Here is a 27635-nt window from a genome sequence, read left to right on the forward strand (position 1 = left end):
AAAGCCACACAAATATATTACTGCAATACCACCTTCAAATTAACAAATCAATTAGTAAATTATGAAATATAACCTCCTGGAGGACCACAGTCTCGAAGTTTAGATTGCACATGAGATATACACATTGAAATTCTTTGGTAAGCTATTAAAGAAAGAATTGGGGCAGCCCTGGTGGCTCAGCTTCTCCCTCTGCCTGTGTCTCTACCTCTCTCTCTCTCTCTATGTCTCTCTCTCTTTCTGTGTCTCTCATGAATAAATAAATAAAATCTTTTTTAAAAAGTGAGTAGCTTTGAAACCTGAGCCTGAGGTTTTTAGTCAATAGCCAAAAAATTTCATAATTTTTCCCTTCCCTAACATTTACACGTCTGCAAAATTGTATTGCATTTTAAAGTTTATAATAGCAATACAGAAACCCAGATTCCGTTTGATAAATAAGTCTTCAATTCATATGAAAGAATCATACTGGCTCATTTAGCAAGAATATGTAGGTCCAAAATACGAAAGAGAGACATCAAATACATTCAAAATGAAACAAGAGACCAAAAAAGTTATTGTCTTTTAACTTTAATAATACACTCAAAATTTTAACACAAGAAGGATTCACTATTTTAATTAACATTTAAACACAATTATAAGGAACAAAAGGCTGATGCACTTATGAACAAAGTGTAGCATGTGTCTTTTGATTCATGAACTGCCCAAAACATTTAAAATATATAGCATATGAAGTCACAGAACCATAGGGCTAGAAGAAAACCCCACAAGATAATTGCTTAACTAGATTCAGATTGATCTTGACACTGAATACTTTTTTAAGTCACGTGATGGTCATTTTGGTCATCTAACTAACCACAGAGATGTCAATCACAGGGCTTTGCAAATGTGGAATGGTGATTTACAGTTTAAAATGAAGTACAATAGATCACCAGAATAAAACTCCCTTAGTCACTGTTTTATATTTTCAATATGCACACTTAAAATGTTAATATGAGATGAAATTTCACTGTTTAAACTCACATTACATGTACCCAAACTACAAATGAAGACAGAAAAAATAGGTACCTACTGTAGCCTCTGGCTTTAAGATCACACACTGGTCAAAACATTTAGAAATTCAAAGGATAATAAGTCACAATAAAGAGTGGAAAGCCTTAAGACCATTTAACACACTCATTGTACAGCTGACCAAACTAAGGACCAAGGCAACTGGACCATAACAATCTATGTGCTTTTTGAAAATGACAGTAACCACCATAGCCATGAGAAATGCAGGTTGACCACTTTAGGAGAATTTAATCTTCAAATTTGCAATTCAGAATTTCCCACTATAGGTGAATAAAAGTAGAAGGATGTTAAATGTTCAGGAGAAGTTACTCTTGTAAGTCAGGATGCCTTAGAATAAAAACACTTCACAAATAGAATAGTGAACACAAATTATTACAAGTCAAGATAATAGTTAAATAGAAGTTAGAGGCTTTAGAATAAAAACACTTCACAAATAGAATAGTGAACACAAATTATTACAAGTCAAGATAATAGTTAAATAGAAGTTAGAGGCTTTAGAATAAAAACACTTCACAAATAGAATAGTGAACACAAATTATTACAAGTCAAGATAATAGTTAAATAGAAGTTAGATAAATTTTCTTGATACACAAAAATTATTTTGATGAACTTTTCAGTAATGAATTTAAAATGAATTAGCTCCAAACACAAGGTGAACATAAGACCACTTGATAACTTTAGAGCTTATGCAATATTCTTGCTGAAAAGCGGTTACTGAAATTACCAACCAAATGACAGATTATCTTTAAAGCAGCGTCATCCTTATAACCTGCAATCATTTCATTTGCCAATTTTTAAGAAATATTAGTTGGACTATAAATCCTGTGCAGGTAGACTTCCACTTTGTTGTTACCTAAATTACAGATATCCAAGATACCGACAATATGCACTCTATCCAGTTTCATTGCAGCTTTTATAATATCACCTAAAAGTAAAAAAGCAAAAAGTATTGTAAAATAAACATTTACTTGGATTTAGTATCACATAAGCTGATTTTTTTTCCTTATAACATTAACAATGTTCCTCATCTTTTCGCTCTCCCCTTCAATTTATCACACATTCATCAAAGCTACGTTATGGTAACTTCTGCCCATAACAATGAATATATCAAACAGATGCTACTATTAATGTGAAGATATGGGCTGGTATTCCAAAGCCATATTTAGTTATTTCTACTTTTTAAATCTTCTTGGCAGAGTAAAGTAAGTCTATGTATTTTCAAGGTTATTTATATGGTGTCAAGTGAACAACTTATTGGTACACTTCAAGGAAGTACTAAAATCATTTCTTTCAAAGTCAATGATCAATTCTTTAGAAGACATACAAGACGTAAAGCAAAATACATATATGGAACTGAAATTTTTTTCAAAGTATATTTCCTTTGAGAGAGCTTTATTAACTAACAGTTAGCTTTGAATACTCTCAAGAAGCTTTATCAAAAAAAAAAAAAAAAAAAAAAAAAAAGAAGCTTTATCAAAAATGGATCAGGTGAGGGACACTACTGTGAATGGTGGTGTAGGCAGTTTCAGGGCTGTGCTCCTCCACTAAAGCAATTCATAGGTTTTTTTTTTTATTTTATTTTATTTTATTTTTTTAATTTATTTTTTTATTGGTGTTCAATTTACTAACATACAGAATAACACCCAGTGCCCGTCACCCATTCACCCCCACCCCCCGCCCTCCTCCCCTTCTACCACCCCTAGTTCGTTTCCCAGAGTTAGCAGTCTTTACGTTCTGTCTCCCTTTCTGATATTTCCCACACATTTCTTCTCCCTTCCCTTATTTTCCCTTTCACTATTATTTATATTCCCCAAATGAATGAGAACATATAATGTTTGTCCTTCTCCGACTGACTTACTTCACTCAGCATAATACCCTCCAGTTCCATCCACGTTGAAGCAAATGGTGGGTATTTGTCATTTCTAATAGCTGAGTAATATTCCATTGTATACATAAACCACATCTTCTTGGCTAGTTTCCAAGATCTATAAAGAACTTATTAAACTCAACACCAAAGAAACAAACAATCCAATCATGAAATGGGCAAAAGACATGAACAGAAATCTCACAGAGGAAGACATAGACATAGCAATTCATAGGTTGACAAAAACTCTCAGATCAACTTATGTAGACTCTGGAATCTAGACAAAAACTAAAAACAGTTGGGAAAGATTAATAAAGAAAGAGATGCTGCACTATGGTAGGGATGTACTATGGTATTTTAAATTGCCCATCTACTCCCTCCCTATATCATCAGCAGCCATGATGATGGCAGCTCACGCTCCTGGTGCAGGTTGCTAGGACCAGATGGTGTGATGCAGAACTTATTCTCAAAGATGTGGTTGTGAGTTCTGAGCTGTTAGGCAGTTCCCTCAAGGGCAGATGCAAGGGACTGCTTTTAGTTTCCCTGATTTGGAGCATTTCCACGATGGTGGTAGCTTCCCCAGTGACTTTTGTTGAAAGCATATGAAGGCAAAAACATTAGCCAGAGCAGCTGGGGCAAAGTATAAAGTTGGGACAAGCAATAAGCAGAACAAAAATCCTGGGGGGGAGAAGGCTGGGAAAAGACACATGGAGGGGGGATAAGGGCCTTTTAAAAGCTCCTATGTACACTGGGACACCAAGAAGGCTACATGTAGGGATGCCTCTCTCTCTGCTCATTCTTTTCTCTCTCTCTCTCTCTCTCTCTCTCTCACTCTATCACTCTCTCTCAAATAAATAAATGAAATCTTAAAAAAAAGAAGGCTAGATGTATGCCCAGGGCTGGACGCATGCTCAGAAAAAGCCTGAGAGTAATTGTTCACCTCCGGCTGACCATCAGGGTTTGCAGAGCAGGAAGTGAAAGCTAAAACAGGGTGGTAAACAGCCTGGGTAAGCACTGAACGAGTGCCACGACACAAATCCAACTGCAAAAACTGGAGATCATTTTTGTCCTTGCTTTCCTTTTCTCACCTCCAGGTGTTTAAATAAACTCATCCAAAGCACTAAGTGACCACTGCTAAGCTAACAGATCATAGGCTTCAGTGGCTATACATGACAAAGACTTCATTTTCAATATGAAAAATGAAAACCTTTAGAGGTTAAATAACTTAGACAAAGTTGCATGGTGATTCTAATCTACATAGTCTGGCTTCAAGGCATGTGCTCTTAACTTCTGTATGCTAGGGCTACCTCTCTATACAACTGTAACCTAAAAGCCAGTGGTAGATCTAGGTTTTCTGGGGCCTGAAAGGCGTACTATTTAGAAGCCCCTTTTATGAAAAAGAATATAAATACAAAACAGTAACAAAACAAGTGAGGGTTTCTCAAGCTTAGTCTTCATTAGTTTCACAATTAAAGCCACCTCTGCTAGGCATGTCACAAAATCTGATGAATGATTTAAAACTGTGCAAGTTCACTAATGCAACAACAAATCCAGAAAATAACTATATAGCTTTCTCCTTCTTTCAACAGGATGGACTTTAATCTAGATACTTTGGAAAGATTTTGAGATCTTTAGCTTTGATGCAAACAGCAACAACCCAAACCTTAATAATTCTAATTGTTACCATATATTGACTTTTACAAATAGTGATTTATGGAGTGCCTACAACATAAAGTATAAATAGATTTACTGTTTATGTAAGTGACTCTGCCTACTTGTATTAATGCTTTGGGCAAATGACAACCTCTCAATCTGCTCATCTGGTCCTACATCAGAGAATGTTGTGAGGATTAAATACTTAGGGTGTTAGAGCATTTAGAATGGTGGCTGACACACAGCAAGGACTCAGGTATTAGAAATAATCATTTTCTACCTAAGAAAACCTAGTATGACATTAAAATGTTATCATTTACATCACATAGGGATTCTTTTAAAAGGACTATAGATTTTTACCTATAAAATGAGCTTCTCTACATTTCACTTTCAATTGTTTGAATTGTTTACAAAACTGCACATTTTAAGAAATGTCACAGATGCATACAGCGAGTATGACAAAGGCAATGCTATGTGTCCTCCACTCCATTTCCTCATGGTTACAGGGGAAGATAAAGTGTCCTGGCATCTCTTATAGCTAGGTTGGGATCATGTAAGTAAGTTCTGGCAATGAGAATGTGAGTAGAAATGAAGAGTCACTTCCAGTCCAACATAATTACAAGCTAGTGCTTCCTTCATCTCTTCCTTCCTCTGCCTAGATAGCCCTATAAACCACTTGTTCCTGCTGAAGCTGCAACAAAATGGAAGCAGACTTCATTCTTGAATCACTGCTGAGAATAAAGCTAACTATTGATCAGACTTAATTTGAGCGAGAAATAAACATTTATTTTGTCATTATTTTTGCAGGCAGAAATATCAACACTGTGTTACAAGATAGGTTAGATGGTGCCACAGTTACAAAGCCACTTCAAAGTCTCAGTGACTTTAACACAATAAATGTTAATGCTTCTAAAGTGTTTATCAATGGAGATGGTAACTCAATGTATTCAAAGAGGAGGAAGGTGTGTGTGTGTGTGTGTGTGTGTGTTCCTGTAGTTCATAGTTAGAGATGATATCCAATTAAGACATCATATCAGTAAGTATTAGTCAATAAGTGATTTGGGAAATACTGCTAACCACTTGAAAAAATTAAAACTGGGTCTATTCCTCAAGTTGCATACCAAAATCAGTTCCAAATAGATTAAAATTTTCAACTGTGAAAATGAACCCATATTAACATCAAAACACCAAACAACCCAGTTTAAAATGGGCAAAAGACTTGAATATATATTTTTTCAAAGAAGATATACAAGTGGCCAATGAGCACATGAAAAGATGCCCAACATCTTTCATAACTAGGGAAATGCAAATCAGAACCAAAATGAGATACCACTTCAGGATGGCTGGTTTATTAAGAAAAAACAAAACAAAACAAAAAAACCCCGCCAAAAACAAAAACCCCAGAAAATAACAAGTATTGGTGAGAATGTGGAGAAACTGGGATCCTCATGCATTGCTGGTGAGAATGTAAAATGGTTCAGTTGCTGTGAAAAATGGTTTGGTAGTTGTTCAAAAAGTTAAATTCAGAATTACCATATGACTCAGCAATTCCACTTCTAGGTATATTTCCAAAAGAATTGAAAGCAAGGACTCGGACACTCGTACACCAATATTCATAGCAGAATTACTCACAATAGCCAAGAGGTAGAAACAATCCAAATGTCCATCAACAGATGAATGGATACACAAAATGTGGTATATACATACAATGAAATATTCTTCAGCTATAAAAAGGAATGAAATTCTGATGTATATTACAACATGGATGACCAAGTGACATAAGCCAGACACAAAGGGCAAAGACTGTATGATTCCACTTATATGAGGTACCTGAAATAGGCAAATTCATAGAAATAGGAGGTAAAATAGAGGTCACCAAGGACTGGAGACAGGGGAAATGGAGAGTTACTATTTAAAGGTATCAGAATTTCTGTTTGGGATGATGAAAAAGTTCTGAAAATGGATAGCAGTGATGTTGCACAACATTGCGAATATACTTAATGTCACTGAATTGTACAGTTAAAAATGGTTAAAATGGTAAATTTTATGTAAATTTTGTCATAATAAAAATGATATGAGTAAAAAAATGAAACTATAAAAGTACCAAAAACCCATACTGAATTAAAAGAAATAATCTGGGACTAAGTGATGCTCTTCTGAGTATGACATAAAACCAGCAGCCACAAAGTAAAAGATTGATATCTTTGATATAAAAATAAAATTATATTATTATATAATAAATAATTATAAAATTACTTAAAATACCAAAAGAAGCCTTCCATTGAACAAATTTAGTCAAACAGGGTAAAAGTATTTACAACACATAATAAAGGATTAGTTACTTTAATATGCAAATAAAACTTAGAAATTAATAAGAAAAAGAACATTCTTATAGAGGGGAGCCTGGGTGGCTCAGTCAGTTAAGTGTATGCCTTCAACTCAGGTCATGATCCAAGGGTCCTGTGATCGAACCCCACGTAGGGCTCTCTGCTCAGTGGGGAGTCTTCCTCTCCCTCTCCCTCTGCTTTTCCCCTGCCTTGCTCTCTCTCAAATACATAAATAAAATCTTTTTAAAAAAAGAACATTCTTATAGAACAATGGAAAAAGTAAAACTAGCATGTAAAATTCATAGAAAGAAGAAATATAAATGGTGAACAAACATTATGATGTTCAAGCTGAGAAATAAATAAGAAATGTAAATGAGAATAGTGATATAATAACTTTTTTGGCCATCAGTCTGCTAAGGAGTAACAAGAACAATAATACCTAGCATTTCTAAGGGTGTGAATGAAGTGGCACTCAACATACCTCAACACAATAAATGCCATATATAAAAAACCCATAGCTAACACCATCCTAAATTGGGAAAAATTGAGAACTTTTCCCCTAAGGTCAGGAATAAGATAAGGATGTCCACACTCTCATCACTTTTAATCATTATAGTACTGGAAGTCCTAGTCACAGCAATCAGACAACAAAAAGTAATAAAAAGTATCCAAAATCAGTAAGGAAGAAGTAAAACACTCAGTATTCACAAACAACGTGATACTTTATATAGAAAACCCTAAAGACTCCACCAAAAAACTGCGAGAACTGATAAAAAAAAAATTCACTGAAGTCACAGGATACAAAACCAACATACAGGAATCTATTGCATTTCTATACAGTACTTATAATGAAAACAGTAGAAAGAAATTAAGAAGACAACCCCATCACAACTGCACTCAAAATAATAACATACCTATGAATTAACCTCACCAAAGAGGTGAAAGTCTTGTACCCTGAAAACTATAAAACAGTGATGAAAGAAATTGAAGATGACATAAAGAAATGGAAAGACATTCCATACTCATGGACTGGAAGAACAAATATATTCAAAATGTCTATACTACCCAAAGCAATCTATATTAAATCTATAGATTTAATGCAATCCCTATCAAATACTAGCAGCTTTTTTCACAACTAGATGAATCAATCCTAAAATTTATATGGAAATTACAAAGACTCAGAATAGCCAAAGCAATTTTGGAAAAGCACAGCTGGAGGCATCACATCCTGGACTTCAAGTAATATTACAAAGCTGTAGTAATCAAAACAGTATGGTATTGGCATAAAAACAGGCACATAGATCAATGGAACAGAATAGAAAAACCAGAAATGAACCCACAACTATATGGTATGTTAACAAATAACAAGAATAACAAATAACAAGAAAGAATAACAAGAAAGAATAACAAAGAAAGAAAGAATAACAAGAAAGAATATCCAGTGGGAAATAACAAGAAAGAATAACAAGTGGGAAAAAGACAGTCTCTTCAACAAATTGTGTTGGGAAAACTAGACAGCTACATGGAAAAGAATGAAACCAGACCACTTTTTTACACCATACACAAAAATAATATGGATTAAATATCTAAATGTGAAACTTGAAATCATAAAAATCCTAGAAGAGAGCTCAGGCAGTAATGTGTCTGACATGGGCCATGGCAACATCTTCCTAGATATGTTTCCTACAGCAAGGGAAACAAAAATAAAAATAAACTATTAGGACTATGTAAAAATAAAAAGTTTCTGTACAGTGAAGGGAACAATCAACAAAACTCAAAGGCAACCTACAGAATGGGAGAAGATATTTGCAAATGAAATATTCAATAAAGGGTTAGTATCCAAAATATATAATGCACTTATACAACTCAACACCCAAAAACTAAATAATCCAATTTAAAAATGGGCAGAAGAAATGAACAGATATTTCTCCAAAGGAGAAGCCCAGATGGTCAAGAGACACATGAAAATATGCTCAACATTGTTTATCATCAGGGAAATGCAAATTAAAACTACAATGAGATGTCACCTCACCCTGTTAGAATGGCTAACATCAACAACACAAGAAACAAGTGTTGATGAGGATGTGGAGAAAAAGAACCCTCTTGCACTGGTTGGTGAGATTGCAAACTGGTGCAGTGACTCTGGAAATCAGTATCGAGGTTTCTCAAAAAGTTAAAAACTGCCCTATGATTCAGCAATCGCACTACTGGGTATTTCCCCAAAGAATTAAAAGAAACACTAATTCAAAAGGATACATGCAGCCCTATGTTTACTGCAGCATTATTTATAATAGTCAAATTATGGAAGTAGCCCAGGTGTGCATAGATAGGTATATGGATAAAGAAGCTGTGGTGTATATATGTACAATGGAATATTATTCAGCCATAAAAAAGAATGAACTCTTGCCATCTGCAACGAGGTGGATGAGAGTATAATATATATATATATATATATAGAGAGAGAGTATATATATATATATATATATATATATATAGAGAGAGAGAGAGAGAGAGAGAGAGAGAGTATAATGCTAAGTGAAATAAGTCAGAGAAAGACAAATACCACATGATTTCACTCATATGTGGAATTTAAGAAACAAAGTGAAGGAGCAAAGGAAAATAAAAGAGAGAAACAAGCCAAGAAATAGACTCCTAATATTGAGAACAAACTGGTGGTTGCCAGAATGGGGGTGGGTAGAGGGATGGCTCAAATAGGCGATGGGGATTAAGGAGTGCACTTGTGATGAGCACTGGGTGATATATGGGATAGCTAGCTGAATCACTATCTTGTACACCCGAAATGAATATAACATTGTATGTTAGCTATATTGGAATTAAAAAAAAAGACTCTGAGAGGGAGGAGAAATAGAATATATACTGTTATATGCAAAAATAATTTCTTAAAGGATTCAAAGAGTATTTACTGGTTATTTCTAGAGAGGGGATGAGTGAGTTGGCAGAAGGGGATGGACCTGCATAGGCAGGGAGGGGAACTTTACTCTTACACAATGACTTTGTGTACCATTTGAATTTTTGAACTGTGAACATATACAGCTTTTGTAATCAAAAAGAAACTAGGTTACACAAAATGTTTAAAAGATGACACCAAAGGTAGAAGCTACTGCAATTCATTATTCTGTACTTATTTTAATCTTCAGTTTGGAATTCTGGAAGGAACAGGAATGTTTCGAATCTGGCGGATCTGGCTTCGAATTCCAGCTGTTACCCATGCTGGTGAGTCTCTGATTTTTAATCAAACCATCTATAAATAGGGGATACTAATGCTTACCTTGCAAGGCTTTTATTAGGAGTAACTGTAATTTATGTAAAATGCCTAGGCACAATGCTTGGCACAAAGCTAAAGGGACACTATCATTATTATGAATAATGTTATGTCATGAAAAACATGACTTTTTCTATTTGAAACAAATCACCTTGGTTTTGATTACCACATCACTTTTTGAGTGATTCTTGCCCTTCATGTCTCAAATATTAATTGCTTTGGCAGAACGATACTATGTTTTTTCAGGTGACCATGTTAGTGACTTCTGAAGAACAACTGGCATGAGCAACTGGTAAGTAGCTGAGAATTTTTGCCTTGGTATATGATACCAATAATAACATATACATATAATAGAAAAAATGTGATGGTAGTAGATGTTGTACACAGTAAGAAAATGAGTACACAGATATTTAAACTATATATTAGGGCACTAATTAAAAAATTTGGAATTTCTGGAAGTCTAAAGAGCTGCAATGTAGGAAGTAATCCTGTAAGTCAACTAATACATCTCTAAAATGAACTGTGGAAAAAATAAAAGATTCTTATAAAGTCAGATATTCAACTTCAGTTTGTAGTAATCATTACTGCCAAAAGTTACTTCATCATCAGGCACAGCTCATAAGACTTGTTTAAAAACAATATACCCTCAAGAGTTTCATCAACTTAGAAAGACCCACCACAAAACCCCATGATAATAAAGGCTATCTTAAAAGCTCTCTTCAATGCAAAAACCTTCAAAGCTCAATGAAAACTGCTAGAAACTTTATTACCTGCTCAGGAAATAGAAACGACAACAGCAAGTGGATAATTATAATTGGATATATAATTTTATGGGAGTATAGAAATTATGTAGTAGCCTAAACAATTAGTTGGTTGAAGTCACTATTGGGATTGCATGAACTCCCAGCAGTCCTCAAGGAATTTATTGCATAGCACTTGAATAGCTAAACATTTATCAGAGAAACAACCATACTGTACCACAGCATGGAGGTATTAAAATTTCAGGCAATTGTAAGGTGAAAGAAAAAATCATCTTGCCTGAGTTAAAAGGAGAGAAGAGTTGAATTGGCACTGCTCCATGTGCATACCACTTAATTTAATGAATACTTAGATTTAGAAATGTATTCTAAGAGAACATTCTTAATGTCTACCTGGAACAAAAACCATTAATTTGTCCAATTTTATTTGTGCTCGCTTCGGCAGCACATATTCCAATTTTATTCAAAAATATATTCTCATTTATAAGTTTTGGGGTACATTTACCAAATAACCCTTTAAATTATATTGAATGTTAAGGCTAGAACTATTTATATAATAACATCTTAAGATTAGAACTGTTTACAATATTAATTTTATCTTCTGAGTGAAAGGAATACTGAGATTGTGTTACCTGCAAGTGCTCTTGGACCTGGCAATCTGTCATTGCCAGCTCCATCCTGCGGATAGACACAGCTGTAATTCATGCAGGTCAATAATGTGTCGATTTGAGATGTTCGGAGATCTTCTGGACAATACATGGGCAGGAATGCAACATCAATTGCGATCTCATGGTTCAGACCTGTATAGAAAAACCACACTTTGTTGAAAGTGGGTTAATACATGAAGTTAATGAGGCCTGGTTTGCTGGTTTGATCCTGAAATGTGCCAAACAGCCTCACACATATAAATGTACCGTTTCAGAGATAGGAACTAAACCCTTTGCTGTGCAAAACTTTATGAATACATGCAGCTGGTTGAAAGAGGAGACACTTGAGCAGTCTATCACCACTGCTGGATATAACAATCCAAAATATTTTACCAAAAACCAAAACCAAAAAAAACAAAACAAAACAAAAAACCCACAAAAATCACACACACACACAAAAAACCCAAAATGTTTTACCTACTGGTAGAAGGTTTAAATTTTAATATCCAGAGGATGGCCTGGTCACATAAATGAAGACATGTAGAACATTTTCTTGGTCATTATGTCAGGGACCATTACAGGACAGAATAATTCAGAGATGACTATTGGTTCCCTTATTATCATTTGAACTTAAGGATTTATGACTCAAGCAAAGCCAGGGATGGTAGTAACAAGGTCCCATTTGTCCTTAATTATACAATAAAAACTTCATTTACTCACCATTAGGGCTATAAAAGGTTGCAGTAGAAAAAGGGCTATGGGGGAACTATCAAAGTAGAGTACTGACCTGTGACTGTCATCTCTTTGCATGGGTCAATGTCAACTAGGGTGGATAAAAAAGACTTTGTAGGGGCACCTGGGTGGCTTAGTTGCTTAAGTGTCCAACTGTTGATTTCAGCTCAGGTCATGATCTCAGGGACCTGGAATCGAGTCCTGAATTGGACTCTGCACTCTGCAGGGAGTCAGGCCTGAGGGTTTGCATCCTCTCCCTCTGCCTTTTCCTGTGCTTGCATACTCTCTAAGATAAATAAATAAATCTTTAAAAAAAGACATTTTAGAGGCAAGGCTTTGAGCTGGGTATGAAAGGATGAACAGCATTTAAATAAACAGAGAGAGAGAAGGTATTTTAGGTGGGGCAGGGAGTAGCCAAAACTATAGATCAGAGTAAGGAGACCATTTTGAGTGAAAGAAGGGTAAACACACAGAACACAACTTGAAAACCCTATGAATTCTACCCAGTCACCCAAAACAGAAACCTGGAAGTTATATTTAATTCCTTCTTTTTGTTCTTCCCTGACATGTAGCCAGCAAGCGTCACAGATTCTATGACCTTAATAGCTCCTCTACTCATTGGGACAGCAAATCTTTACTGTGCATGGGTCAGTGATAGGTAAACAAACTCCTTCCTGTTAAGCTGTAAGCGGATCCAGAAATGCAAGTCCATTCTTTGCTTTTTATGGGCAAGTGACACTAAAATTCCACAGCTTTAATTTAACATACAATTAAGGGCTACTTAAAGGTTTTAAGGATTACTAAAATTTGGTATTCATCAACTATAATAGTCACGATATCTAGAATTTACTGAGGATTTCAATCTGGTATGAGAAGTATAACCACAATTGTATAAAGAAAAAAAAAAGAAGTATAACCACCTCATAACTCTTAGCTATGTTGGAAAATCCACGTGGAGTGCGCATGCTGGTATGTGATTTCCTTAATTCTAAGATCAAATCTAACTCTAAGATATACCATCAACTGAATAATAGTTTTAATAAAAAGGAAACTCTGCATTAAATGTGCCCATTGACTGTAAGATGCATTCCAACTAGCAAATGTAAAAAAAAAAAAAAAAAAAAAAAAAAAAAACAAAAGAAAAAGAAAAGAAAGTATGCTTAGAATTGAGAAAATACCAGAAGGTGTAAATCCTGATATTCTCAGGAAGTTAGTTTGATTATCAGTGAGTCATTGATACTATTTTGAGTTATTTTCTAAATTATAAAATACTGTGAGGTTAGCTTCATCATTACTCACGAAATCTGTCATGAGTTCTTTGGTTAAAACTAGAGTTCAGGGTACAAATGTATAAGTAAACAGCCCTCAGGGCCTCCATACTTGCTGTTTCTGTGCCTACAATGTTCTTTCCTCGGATAACCAAATGGTTCCTTCACCCCCATCAGGATTCTGGTGAAATGTTGCTTTTTCTGGGAGACCTCCACTCTATTAAAATGTAATCCTTTTCAGGGTGTCTGTGTGACTCAGTCGGTTAAGCCTCTGACTCTTAATTTCAGCTCAGGTCATGATCTCAGGCATGAGATTGTGCCCCGCACTGGGCTCTGTGCTGGGCATGGAGCCTGCTTGAGATTCTCTCTCCTCCTCTCCTTCTGCCCCTTCCCCCCTTAAAAAAAAGATAAAACGTAATTCTTTTTTTTTTTTAAAGATTTTATTTATTTATTCATGAGAGACACAGAGAGAGGCAGAAGGAGAGGCAGAGGGAGAGGCAGGCTCCCTGCAGGGACCCTGATGTGGGACTCATTCCAGGTCAGGACCCTGGGGTTACGACCTGAGTCACCCAAGCATCCCTAATCCTTTTCTACTACATTATTCTCCAACCTCTTTCTTCTAGAACTTATTGTTATTTCTTTTATCAGCAAGCTCTCTCTCTCTCTCTCTTTTTTATAGCAAGCTCTCTTATTTGTTGTGTTCACTCATATAACCTCGTAACCTCAGGACCTAGAACAGTGCTGGGCACACATTAGGTGCTCAGTAAATATTTGTTAAATTGAGCAAATGAAAGTATGTTTGTGCATTCTTTACCTGTAATTTTCAAATACCTAGACTTTAAGACATCTATGCATTAAGTGTTCAAATATGAATTCATCTGTATTCCTGTTACCAAAGGAGATGAACATAAACATCCTCCCCACGATGTGCATACATATATATTTCAGTGGTGACTTACTGTTGATGAGTTACTTTAGTAAGTAACTTATACCTTACTATCTATCTAGGTAAATGTGATCATATATCTGGACTCATTCAAAATTATAGGAAAATATAAAATCAAACAAGTAAGCTCGTATTACTCTTTTGTAATGTGTATTATATGCAATTTATATATCTTCTTCCTCAACTCTTTGTGATTACTGAATTTCTTTTCCACTAAAAAGTGTGAAAGTTAGTGTATGTGTTTGCATTGGAAGGGAGGCATATAATCCCATAATGCATTGCATATGCCGTATTTTACTAAATCTAAGATGCCATTGAGAAAAATACTACCAACTGAACAAAAGCTTGACTTCAATTGTAAGATGCAGACTGATTTTCAAAGATGTTAAAATATGTGGGAAAAGGATGTCTTATGATGATGAAATCTGATAGTAGATACTCCAGGTTTTATGATTAAATTACAATTACTTTCATTATGCTATGAAATAAGGGACAGAATTAAGGTGTGGCAATAGCAATCTAGCTCTGGAACCCATATAATCCAGTGTACTGCTCTACTGAGATACGAGGTGGAGAAGCATCTTGGTGGGATAGGATATCCTAAGGATGTAGCTAGTGAGGGAACCAACAGTGGAAAAACTGCTACTCAGTCAATGGATCGAATAGGCTTCAACAAGGAAGGAGGCATATCTTATGGGTACAAATAATTGGTTCTGAGCCTGCAGGCAGGCTAGTACCAAGGAGGGGAGGAGTTATGTTGGCCTGTTTGGTTGCTTTAAAAAGGAGAAAAAAGTCAAGGTAAGTAAATCCTTATTATTTCAATATAAATACAGCACATTAAATTGCTTTGATGCTACAATTAACGCTATTAAAAATTTAAATTATCATTTAAATGCATATTGCAAAAAAGGAAAAGAACAAACCATATAAAAATTGGGGGTCTCTCTCTCTCTTGAATTCTAAGAGACAAAGTGGATAACCTTCAGAAGTTTACAAAAGGCTGGCTGAATTATGATCCTAATTGCTTAAGTCAAATGCAAATTGGAGAGGACTTCTTTTTATTTTTGTGTATATTTTTTTTATTGGAGTTCGATTTGCCAACATATAGTATAACACCCAGTACTCATCCTGTCAAGTGCCCCCCTCAGTGCCTGTAACCCAGTCACCCCATCCCTCCGCCCACCTTCTCTTCCACTACCCTTTGTTCGTTTCCCAGAGTTAGGAGTCTCTCATGTTCTGTCGCCCTCGAAGAGAGGACTCCTAAGCTTTGATTGACTCACAGCATTTCATGGGTAACTAAATCAGTGTTAACTGGGCCAATGATATACTAATACCATCTAGAAGTTCAATCTAGGTTTTGAAAACTTTTCTTATATTTAAAGGAGGAATAATTCTTAAAATTGGGAGAGACAGAACCAATAGATTTTGTAACTGGGCCTAAAGGCACTGAAAATTTAGTTTGTTACCTCTTTCCAGTATCTTCTTTGTGAAATGTGTGTTATTTCATTATAAGCAATGGACTGAGGTTTTAGCACTTACTAAAAATATCTATTTATTTGAAGCAAGTGAGATGCGTAGCAAGGATTTTAATATAAGAATCAGCATTTCTGGAATAGGTTTCTGATGTTGCAACAGTACCCAACTGGTTGTTGGAAGCCATTAGAACTGTAAGAAGGAAGATTAATAATTCAATGTTTTCAATAATGATTCACCCTAGACCAGTCAGATAATGATTATAACAAGGTTGTGGTGTGAATAACATTTCTGGCTTCCAGAATGAGACACTTCAAAATTACTGGGTCCTCTAGAGATCAGCAAGATATTGCAGAGAGATAATCAATTACTGGAAGATAGTATCAATGTAGGTGGACAATCTTCATGTTGGAAGAATTTTAAATATCATATTGATTTATCTGCCTGGATTGGTTTAGCTAGTTTTATCTAAAAACAGAGGTCTAGGACAGGGGTCAGCATTTATGACCTGGGGGTCAAATCTAGCTTGTACCTGGTTTTAAACAACCCCTGAAGTAAGAATGTTTTTTTTTTTTACATCTTAAATCTTTGAAAAAAATCAGAAGAATATTTTGTGACCTGTGAAAATTATAAGCAATTCAAATTTCAGTGTCTTTTATTCTTTTATTTTTTTCAGTGTCTTTTAAATAAAGTTTTATCCAAACAGAGCCATACACGTTCATTTATATATTGTCTATGGCAGTTTTCACACAAAAACAGCAGAAATACTAGTTGGGACAGATACTGTATGGCCTGCAAAGCCTCAAACATCTACTACTTGGCCCTTACAGAATAAGTGTACCCCCTTATATAGAACACACATAAGGTTGTCTTTTGGTTTTAAGATTATATCTTTTAACAAATAGTACATTATTAGGAGATGTAATGGTCTTTTTTGAGTTCATTGCTCATGCCTTGCTTACAATGGCTAGGCCATTTGTCTGATCTCATAATACAATTTACATTTCATACTTTCACAAAAGGTATAAGTTCACTACTTTCACATTTGATATTTACCACTTATTTATTTATTTTAAATTTTATTTATATATTCATGAGTGTCAGAGGGAGGTGGCAGAGACACAGGCAGAGGGAGAATCAGGCTCCATGCAGGGAGCCTGACATGGGACTCTATCCTGGGATTCCAGGATCATGCCCCAGGTGGAAGGCAGGTGCTAAACCACTGCGCCACGGGGGCTGCCCTATTTACCACTTATTTTAATCAAAATCTGAGAATATCTATACTTCGAGTCCTATTAAGAGAGTAGTATTTCTTAATCTTAATTCTACTTCTACATACCTGGCAAGCAGGACACATTCCTTGTCATTGGTTCTGGTCTAGCAATAAGTCTCCCTTAGAAAGTTAAGGGACACTGAATAGGCTGCTTCTCTGGAGTGTACCAGAATTTTAAGGAGTGTGGCAAGATCTCCCTCAAGTGATTTTGATAGGCTACCCCCTCCCATCAAGGTTCTATAAGAATCAATGGATCAGCACTAGGTATTGTATGTAAGTGATGAATTGCTGAATACTACTCCTGAAACTAATTATTACACTATATGTCATGTAACTAGAATTTAAATAAAAACCTGAAATAGAAAAAAAAGAATCAATGGATCAGTACCATTTATTTTAGTTCTCTAGAGTTCATTTGTATATTATATTAAGTTAAACCATTAGCTAAATACTTGGATTATGTGATAATTAAGGTGAAAATATACTCCTTTACAGAAATGTTACCAAGATTTGACTAATTATTATACTGATTGTATAAGTTTGATGCAAGAATCAATTATCTGAAGAGCATTTCCATATAGTTAAAAAAGAAAACTATAGTTGAAGATACCAACCCACTTTTATTCTATGCTACTTGCACAATAGTTTCATATGGTAAAATCAGATTTGAGTTTTGATAAAGGAAAAAATAAAAGGCTTCCTTTACATGAATGTTTGTTTTCTCTGCAATAGAAGATATGTTTAGAGACTCAAGAGACATGATTTCTAATCATGGCCTGGGTTCTACCTAGCCAGGGTGTAGGAATAGATGATATCCAAACTTCTTTTAACTTTAAAATTAAATACCTCATCAGGAAAAAAGTCCCCTTCTTTCTTTCTGACAGAAAGTTCACCAAAAATTACGGCCAAATGGTAACTAGTTATTTGCAAGTACCTATTAACACATACTTTTTGTTTCCTTGTAAATGTTCTATTTTGTTTTATCCATCTGTGGCTTAGTTTTCACTGTTTTTATCCCTGTAAATCATCTTAAGTCTTTGAAAATAGGACATAAAACAGCAAAATTCTAATGTGCACCAGAGCTGGTTGGGCAGAATGACATATTTGTCCTCTTCACATTTGATTCTTGCTTTTAAGTGATATAAAGAGACCAAGTAATGCAGTCTAGTAAAAGAAGCATTTGAAACTTAAGTCTGACATGTATAACAGTCCGTAGAAATTCAGTTTTCATAGAGTGTATACATACACACAATCACACATATGTACATACTTACATGTGAGGAGGCAAGGAAGAGGGAGTGGGAGAGAGTAAAAAGGAAGAGGGTATCCTGATAAAGGTCAACATAATTCATTCCAGTACTGTAGATATAAAAATCTATGAAATGAATTCTTTCATAGAAATTTTTTTCATAGAAAATTATGAATTTTCTTTCATAAATTAATTTGCTAATGACTTTTCCTCATTCTTTTAATTTAAGGTAACAAGACCTTTCTTTTAGACATAAATACAAATAAAAAAATTTTCCTTGACTCTGAGAATAGCTCATTTTGGCTAAGATTTTCTTTTAGAATTAATTTTTTGTGTACTTTTCATTCATTGGAAACAAATATAAAATTAAATACAAGTTTAAAAAATGTGTTGACTTTCCTTAAGTTTGTATTTAAATTCTAATTAGTGCACATACAGTGTATTGTTAGTTTCAGGTGCACAATATAGTGATTCAGCACTTCCATATAACATCGGGCGGCTCATCGCAGCAAGTGCCCTCTTTCATCCCCATTACCTATTTAAACCAGCCCCCTACCCATCTCCCCTCTGGTGAACCATCAGGTTGTTCTCTTTAAAAAATGTGCTGACTTTTAAATTTCTCTAAGTCCTATAGTCACTTCTCAGTTTTGAACAACCCGCGAAAATCAGTTTATTTTCCCTTACAGACCAGGGAAGTTTTTTATCTTCTTTCTGTTACAACCTTAGTTGAGAATTTTAGTTTTTTAGGGGCTAAATAGACTTCTGTTCATAGGAGCTTCTCTTGTTTAGTATCCCTTTTCTCTTTAACCCACATTTTACCTCTCAACAGTTCAGATGCACTGAGAAAGAGGCAGAAAACATGAGCAAAAAAGTGGTGCCTAAAGAAATACAAAATCAATTTTAGAAGTAGTCATGTGGTCAGGGGTAAGGAAAGTTACCCTGGTTCCCATTCTTCTTGGCCCAAAAACTTTTCCAGGACTTGCCGATGTTAAAAGCGTACAGAGCTTAATGTATTCCAGAACTACTGCTCCATTTCTCGATTGGCTTGAGCTAAATAAATATATTTTTGGGGGGTGGGGAGCTTAATTTTTTCAAGCAAAATAGTATCATATATATTGAAAATATATTAAGTTAATAATATTCAAAGAAAAGAACACTTCACTTACCTAGGATGGTCACTTCAAAATGCCCAAGGCTTCGGGCGCTCTTAAAGTCATCAAGTTTTGGGGGCCTTCCCTCCGGTGGTATGTATTTTGCAGGCTGAGAATTAAACTGCTCAGTAAGAAACTTTCTCTGCTCAAAAATAAACTTCCGTGGGATACTTTCAGGATAAACATGGCTGTAATGCAGGTGATCTATTAAGCCAAACTTTTTCTCTCTCCATAGCTGGCTTTCCCACCTATCGCTTATAGTTTTTCTGGCTTTCCCTATGGTACTAGTGCTTGCGCTTTCTCGACCTGTTAAAGACACAATGAGACACAATGAGGACCTGTAAACTAACCAAATCAAGTCATTCAGTACAAAAAAAAAGCACAGATTAATGAGGAATAGTTTAACTTTAAAAATCAAACGACCACATATAAAATGTAAATTGAATGTCCAAGAACATGAGAGACACCTAACTCTGGGAAACGAACAAGGGGTGGTGGAAAGGGAGGTGGGTGGGCGGTTGGGGTGACTGGGTGACGGGCACTGAGGGGGGCACTTGATGGGATGAGCACTGGGTGTTATGCTATATGTTGGCAAACTGAACTCCAATAAAAAAAACTAAACATCATTAATTATATGCATTCAATGTAATTAGACTAAAATACTCCAGTGGGAAAATATAGCCTGAAAAATAATGATATATTGACGTCAAACAAATTATGATAAATATAATTACACAGAAAGATAAAAAGTAATAGGATGGAAAAAGACACAATATTCAAACATAAACAAAAGGTATAGCTATACTAATATCAGGCAAAGTTTACAATAAAGCAGGAATATTTTTAGAGATAAAAAGAGACTTTTTAGGGATTTTATTTATTTCTTCATGAGACACAGTGACAGAGAGAGAGGCAGAGACATAGACAGAGGGAGAGGCAGGCTCCTCACAGAGAGCCCAATGCAGGATTCAATCCCAGACTTGGGATCACGCCCTGAGCCTAAGGCAGATGCTCAACCACTGAGCCACCCAGGCGTCCCAAAAAGAGGCATTTTTTTAATGTTATAAGAGATAACCAGGAAGTTATAGAAGCTCTAAAATTCTATACTGACAGTCCTCACTTTATATGCACAAGTTCCCGTATGCACAAATGTCAATTATCATAATTTAGTTATAGAACACCAGAGTCCCAATGATATGATCTAAATTTCAGTTAGCACAATATATTAATTGTAAGTGCAAGAAGTGCAAACTTCACTAATAGTCTTTCAATCCACAAATCACTATGATCAGTGACCAATCAGTTCTTTCAAAGTCATGGTGTATCTGTTACTCAGTTCATGCAGAGATGAGAAAGTGTGTAGTTGTGTTGCCTCTTTGCTTCTCAGCAATAAACCTACATGACATTTTACAAAAATGGATCATTGAAAGGGGGAATTGGCTAAAAAGGATGAAAGTGTCAAAAAGAAACAAAGTGATAACGTTGGAGGAGAAATGTGAATTAAAGATAAATAGAATTCTAGAAGAAAAAGCTGATGGTGGGAATTCCAATCCTGCTGCCAATTTGAGGGACTTTAGATATGCAGCCAAAGGAACCTACTGAAAGTGAAATTATCAACATAAATGAGAAAAGTGGTTGTGACAAATAGGATGAAGATGTCCTGGAGGAGGTGATGCCAAGAAAAAAATTCACATTAAGAGAACTCTCAGAGATATTTCATAACATTGAAAGTGCAAAGGATAAAATGTTGGAAGCTGATCCAAACTTAGAAAGGAATATAACAATTCACAAAGGCAAAGGCATAGAAAAACGACTTGCTTCGTAATGTAAGTCATGTGATGAAAAAAAAAAAGGCAAATGCTGTTCAAACTACTGTTGGTAACATTTTTACAATGAAAGGAAAAACTTTAATTCTCTATGTTTCTAATGTTTTATATTATAATGAACTAAATAAATATCAGTTTATTATTTGCAAAAATAAATGAACTCCAATAAAAAAATAAATGATTTAAAAAGTAAATTGAATGTCCAAAAGGTAATTCTTATTGAAGTGAAGAGAGGACTACATTCATTTTCAAAATAAGCTTTTCCTCTAAAATATTAAAAATAGATATTATTTTTCTGTGTTGCTGGAATTATTAAGATTTGTAATTACCTTCCTTATACTTTTTTCTGTATTTTCCAGACTCCCTTAAATAAACATATATTCCTTTTATATTCAGTGACAAATTCAAGTTAATTCAAATTCATAATTGTTAGTCATGGGACCACCTCTCACCATTGGTGGAATTTAAGCTTCTGATAAAATTTTGTTAATCTTCGCTAAAAGTAGCCTGAACAGATACAAAATACAGTCTATTTCATTGATATAACTCTCCTTCAAGAAGACCTCTTCAATTTTTGTTTTTTGTTTTTCTTTAAAGATTATTTATTTATTTATTCATTAGAGACAGAGAGAGAGAGAGAGAGGCAGAGACACAGGCAGAGGGAGAAGCAGGCTCCATGCAGGGAGCCCGATGTGGGACTCAATCCTGGGATCACGCCCTGGGCCAAAGGCAGGCACTAAACCGCTGAGCCACCCAGGAATCCCCCCTCTTCAATTTTTGATTAGTTTTTTATCATCAAGTCAATTTATCACTTATGTACAGTTTATCTAACACATTTATTTTCTGAAGCAGAATATAATTTCTTCCCTACACATTATGACATTTATTCATTCAGCAAATAATTACTGAACATTTGTTATATATATTCCAGACACTGTGCTAAGGAATTTGGTAAAATAATATTTTAATTGAATAATATGCCCTGAGAACTGAAGACACATGGCAGAATCAGAAAAAAATAGATTTTGGAACAAGACTCTCATGTTGTCAGTTCTGCTAGCTGAGACAAACTGACAGCACCTCTGTTTCAGAGTTTACCAAGGTTGCTAAATTGTTTCCTTGCACGTGGTATATGCCTTGGTGTTTATTATTATCCTAGCATTAAAAAAACTTTGCTAAGACTGAAGGGGATTTCAACAGCAAAGATTCAATGTGGTTAATATACCACTCCTGCTTTTAAAACATACCTTATTCCCAGACTACTTTCTTAGTTTTTTAAACCTAGCCAGAAACTTACTAAAAATTTCTTATGGGGTAAAGTACTAGACTGAGTTGTAAGAGATGATGAAGTTTAATATATACTTCTTACTCACCAAAAATTCAAAATAATGCAATATTACAAAAGAGTTTAGTTCAAAATTCAGTTGATGAACACACTTAAATTCTATGATAATGCTTGATAACAAAAATAAGAAATGTGATGACACATGAAAAAGAATGGTATCAATCAGAGCCAAGAGGAAAACTCAGTTAATAGTATTAAACTGAGAACTGTAGAATGATTTAATCTTTTTTTATCTTCTTTTTTTCCTTGTTTATCTTCTAAAACAAATCTCCATTCCCCAAACTAGTAAAAGCACTTAATTAGAACAAGTAGCTCTTACAATGACTCAAGTTATAGTGAACATTCCTGACTTACTTGTTCTAAAAGAACATGCAAAGGAAAGTTATAAGCTATTCCAATTTTTTAAAAACTAAGTTATTATACCTACCTTACTGGAAAAATCTTCTATGACTGACCCTGTCAGGAATAAGTCAGAATATCTGCTATGCTTTGAGTGTTCTTATCAAGGACTGGCAAGGTACAAATGTTTATTTGAAAAATTCCTCTGAAAATACCCTGATTACATGTTCACAATTACTACAAATGGGCATGAATTCAATACAAGAGATATTGTCAGTCATTGTTAGTGAACAACAAGATTTCAAAGGCAATAATTAGGAGACATATATACATCTAGAGTTTAGGTTTTTCTAAAAATATGATGGAAAATTATGAACTGGAATTCTTTTATTTTTAGTTGAATACTACTAAAATTATAATATAAGACACATTATGTTTTTAAGCCTAATGCACAACAAAGATACAGGTTAATTACCTAGCAAAATTATGGGCTTGTTGGTATGTATATATGCACATACATATATATGATTACATAATTATAATAACTTATTTTAATGATTCATTTTACCCAATTTCTGGTGAGAAGAGACATGTTTAGTGGGGAAAATCTTCAGTAGAAGATCACATTAAGGTTATGAGGTAAAAAAAAACATATAAATGTATGTATGTAGGAATGGTGATTTTGTTTCTTCACAAAATCTACTCTGAGAATTTTGTTATATGGATAAAAGTGATGGTCAGGGATGTATGGAAGCATTTGGGAGGGTGAGGAGTTATTTTCTTTGCCTCTTCCTCCCCTTGCATCCACTCACTCCATCTTGGTGCAAGATCTACAAGGCTAGAAAAGAACAGGGTATTTTTCACTCAGTAGCAAGTATAAAATACAGTTTTAAAAAAAGTGTGTAAGTCAGAGGCTACCTGTAATGTTTTGTGATCTCAACAATACTGTTACTGTCATACTCAACAGTGAAAAATTGAAAGCATTTTCTCTAAGATCAGGAATAAGACAAAGATATCCTCTGTCATCACTGTTCTTCAATAGAGTATTGGGAGTTCTAACCACAGCAATAAAGCAAGAAAATAAATATATATAAATATATATATTATATATATAAATATATATATTATATATATATATTCCTAAAAAACACCTTTTACACTAAAAACACCTTTTACAACTAAAAAACAAATTCAGTAAAGATGCAGTATACAAAATCAAAATACAGAAATGTGTGTTATTTCTATACACTAATAACTATCAGAAAGAGAATTTAAGAAAGCAATCCCATTTACAACTGTACTGAAAAGAATAAAATAAAATACCAAACATAAATTTAACCAAGGCTGTGAAAGAACTGTACTATTAGACACTGATGAAAGCAACTGAAGATGACACAAACAAAGGGAAAGATATTCTGTGTTCATGGACTAGAAAAATTAATATTGTTAAAATGTCCATACTACTCAAAGCAATCTACAGATTCAGTGCAATCTCCATCGAAATCCCAATGGAATTTTCCACAGAACTAGAACAAGTAATTCTAAAATCTGTATGGAACCACTAAAGACCTCAAACAGCCAGGGCAATCTTTAGAAAGAATAACAAAGTTAGAGATATCATACTGGCAGATTTCTAAATATACTGCAAAGCTATATAGTAATGTAAGCAGTATGATACTGGCATAAAAACAGGCCCACAGATCAATGGAATAGAACTGAGAGCCCAGAAAGAAACTCACACATATATGGACAATTCTTTTATGACAAAGAAGCTGAGAACACACAATGGAGAAAGGACAGTTGTTCAATAAATGGTGCTGAGAAAACTGGATAGCCACATGCAAAAAAGATGAGACTAACCACTAACTTATACCATACTCAAAAATTAACTCAAGGGACACCTGGATGGCTCAGTGGTAGGGCGCCTGCCTTCGGTTCAGGTCGTGATCCTGGGATCGGGGATCGAGTCCCACATTGGACTCCCTGCAGGGAGCCTGCTTCTCCCTCTGCCTGTGTCTCTGCCTCTCTCTCTGTGTGTCTCTCATGAATAAATAAATCTTTAAAAAAATTACCTCAAACTGCATTAAAGACATGGATGTAAGACCTGAAACCATAAAATTCCTAGAATAATACATAGGCAGTAAGCTCCTAAGGCACTAAGACATCAGACTTAGAGATGTGTTTCTGAATCTGACTCCAAAGGCAAGGGAAACAAAACAAAACAAAAATGGGATTATATCATACTAAAAAGTTTTTGCATAGCAAAGGAAACAAACCATCATTAAAACAAATGGCAACCCTGTCAATGGGAGGAGATATTTGCATATATCTGATAAGGGATTAATATCTAAAATACAGAAAGAACTCCTACAACTCAACAATTAAAAAAAACCTGATTAACAAAAGGGCAGAGGATCTAAATAGATATTTTTCTAAAGAAGACCTATAGACGGCCAACAGGCACATGAAAAGAAGCTCAACATCACTAATTATTAGGAAAATACAAATCTAAAGCACAACAAAATATCACCTTATACCTGTGAGAATGGCTATTATCAAAAAGACAAGAAATAACTATTGGAGAGGATGTGGGGAGAAGGGAGGCCTCATACACTGTTGATGGCAATATAAATTAGTGTAGCTGGTAGGGAAAAAGCATGGAGGTTGTTTTGTTTTTAAATTAAGAATAGATTTACCATATAGATCTAACTGTTCCACTTCTGGGTACTTATCCAAAGAATACAAAAACACTAACTTGAAAAGATACATACATCCTTATCTTCATTGTCACATCATTTACAATAGCTCCAATAAACATCTTAGAGCATGTCCCTTGTGTACCCAACACATAGGTCAGAGGGTATAACATATTTGGTATTGTCAAATTATTCTCAAAAGTAGTAGTATCATATTTATATAAGAAAGAGGAGCATGACTCATTCTCTCTCTTTGAAATACAAACATATCTGCTTATATTATAAAACAAACAATGGAAAAATATATGATAGGGTAAATTAAAAAGTCACCTACAGTGGGCAAGAAGGACAGGTGAAAGGAGCAGGGATAAAAGCTAAATTTCTTTAAATATATATTCTTTTTCTATATTTGACTATTGAACCATGGAAATAATTTAGAAAATTAAGTGTTTATTTAAAGAAAGTAATAAAAGAAATGAACCTAAGCATCAAAATAAAAGGAATGAACCTAAATGTGTATCGAGTGGATAGTATAACCATACAAAGAGAAATAACACAAGTGGCTTTAAAGAATAATAATTAATGTATTCCTAGTGGGCATACTGCAAAACAAACTAACAAAATAAACCTTAATTATTTATAGTAATATTGTGGATGCAAATGTTGAAGTGATTATTCTGAAACTGTTTTTATATGTGGTGAGTGAATGCAAACAAATTATATAATATTCTGATCCTGTAATTTCCAGGGCCTTCAGAACCAGGATTCTTGGGAGTGGAAAAATGCCTCTTCTATCTTTATCTCCGAAGTCAAAATTCTGTAGTTGAGAATGTGAATTGAAAATATAAAAATGAAATCATAAGATATTTTGTCTTAACTAAGCAACCAACCAGTCAGCTGAGTACATTTTCTAGTTCTGTCCACTGCAAAGGCCTAGAAATAATAACTAGACCAGTATCAATCGACACCCATAATGCCTAAATACCAGAGCTCTGTGGAGAAATAGCTGATTCCATGTCTGTAGCAGAAAATGTTCACAATGAGCATGGATATACTTTGTCAAACCAGGTATCAAAAAGCTATTGCAAACCATTAGAATTATATCAAAAGGATTCATAAGGAAATTTCAAGTTTCCTACTAGCCAAAGATGAGATAGCGTGACAATAATGAGGTTGGTAATTACAATGGAAAAACACATCAAATATACTTAAATCCATGAGTTCATAACATTATGAAAAATACCTAAAACAAACAAGTAATTGGTGATTTGGAAAATTCTAGGGATCCAATTTCAATTTTAAAAATTGATAAAGAGAAAGAATCAAGCATCTATTCTGCTTTTCCTCAATGAACTGTATATCTTATTAACCAAATAATAAATCAGAAGAAATTTCTCCTTATAAAGGTGTTTCAGCTACTAAATGAAGAAGGAATGATAGAATTAGGTCATGACCAATTTGCAGTGTCTTATGAATTAATGGACCTAAGCATTTATTATCAGCAGCCACCAACAATATCAAGAAACAACAAAACTTTATGATTTGGCCAAAATGGTAGAATAGGCAACTGAAAGCTCCCATCCCCCACCCCCCCAGAAACATTAAAAGATATGCAGAAACTGTCGGAAATGACCTCCTTGTCAGAAATCTAGAAACAATTCAAAGTTTACAGCAACAAAGCGAAGGCTGAATCAAGAAGTAGGAAAACTTTACGGCATTTTTACTTGCCTTTGTCCCCCC

General features: G+C 34.6%; 1 protein-coding gene and 1 long non-coding RNA gene across 3 annotated transcripts in view; one reads left to right on the forward strand and one right to left on the reverse strand.

Moving 5' to 3' along the window:
- Positions 1-548: 548 nt before the first annotated feature.
- The window catches only part of RADX (RPA1 related single stranded DNA binding protein, X-linked), an 88522-nt gene continuing 61435 nt past the window's right edge, over positions 549-27635 (reverse strand). For both annotated transcript variants that reach the window (XM_072815187.1, XM_072815186.1), the window contains exons 12-14: positions 19705-19995; positions 11583-11750; positions 549-1990 (exon numbers count right to left, since the gene is read on the reverse strand). In XM_072815187.1, the coding sequence (XP_072671288.1) occupies positions 1860-1990; positions 11583-11750; positions 19705-19995 (590 nt within the window). In that variant the 3' untranslated portion in view covers positions 549-1859. The remainder of the gene's footprint in view (positions 1991-11582; positions 11751-19704; positions 19996-27635) is intronic.
- On the forward strand, positions 10063-26732 carry LOC140627180 (uncharacterized). Its single transcript, XR_012026053.1, has 3 exons — positions 10063-10143; positions 10439-10484; positions 26644-26732. It is a non-coding gene; the product is annotated as an uncharacterized lncRNA (long non-coding RNA).

This window comes from Canis lupus, chromosome X, assembly GCF_048164855.1.
Source record: "Canis lupus baileyi chromosome X, mCanLup2.hap1, whole genome shotgun sequence".
In the NCBI taxonomy this organism is placed as follows: Eukaryota; Metazoa; Chordata; class Mammalia; order Carnivora; family Canidae; genus Canis; species Canis lupus.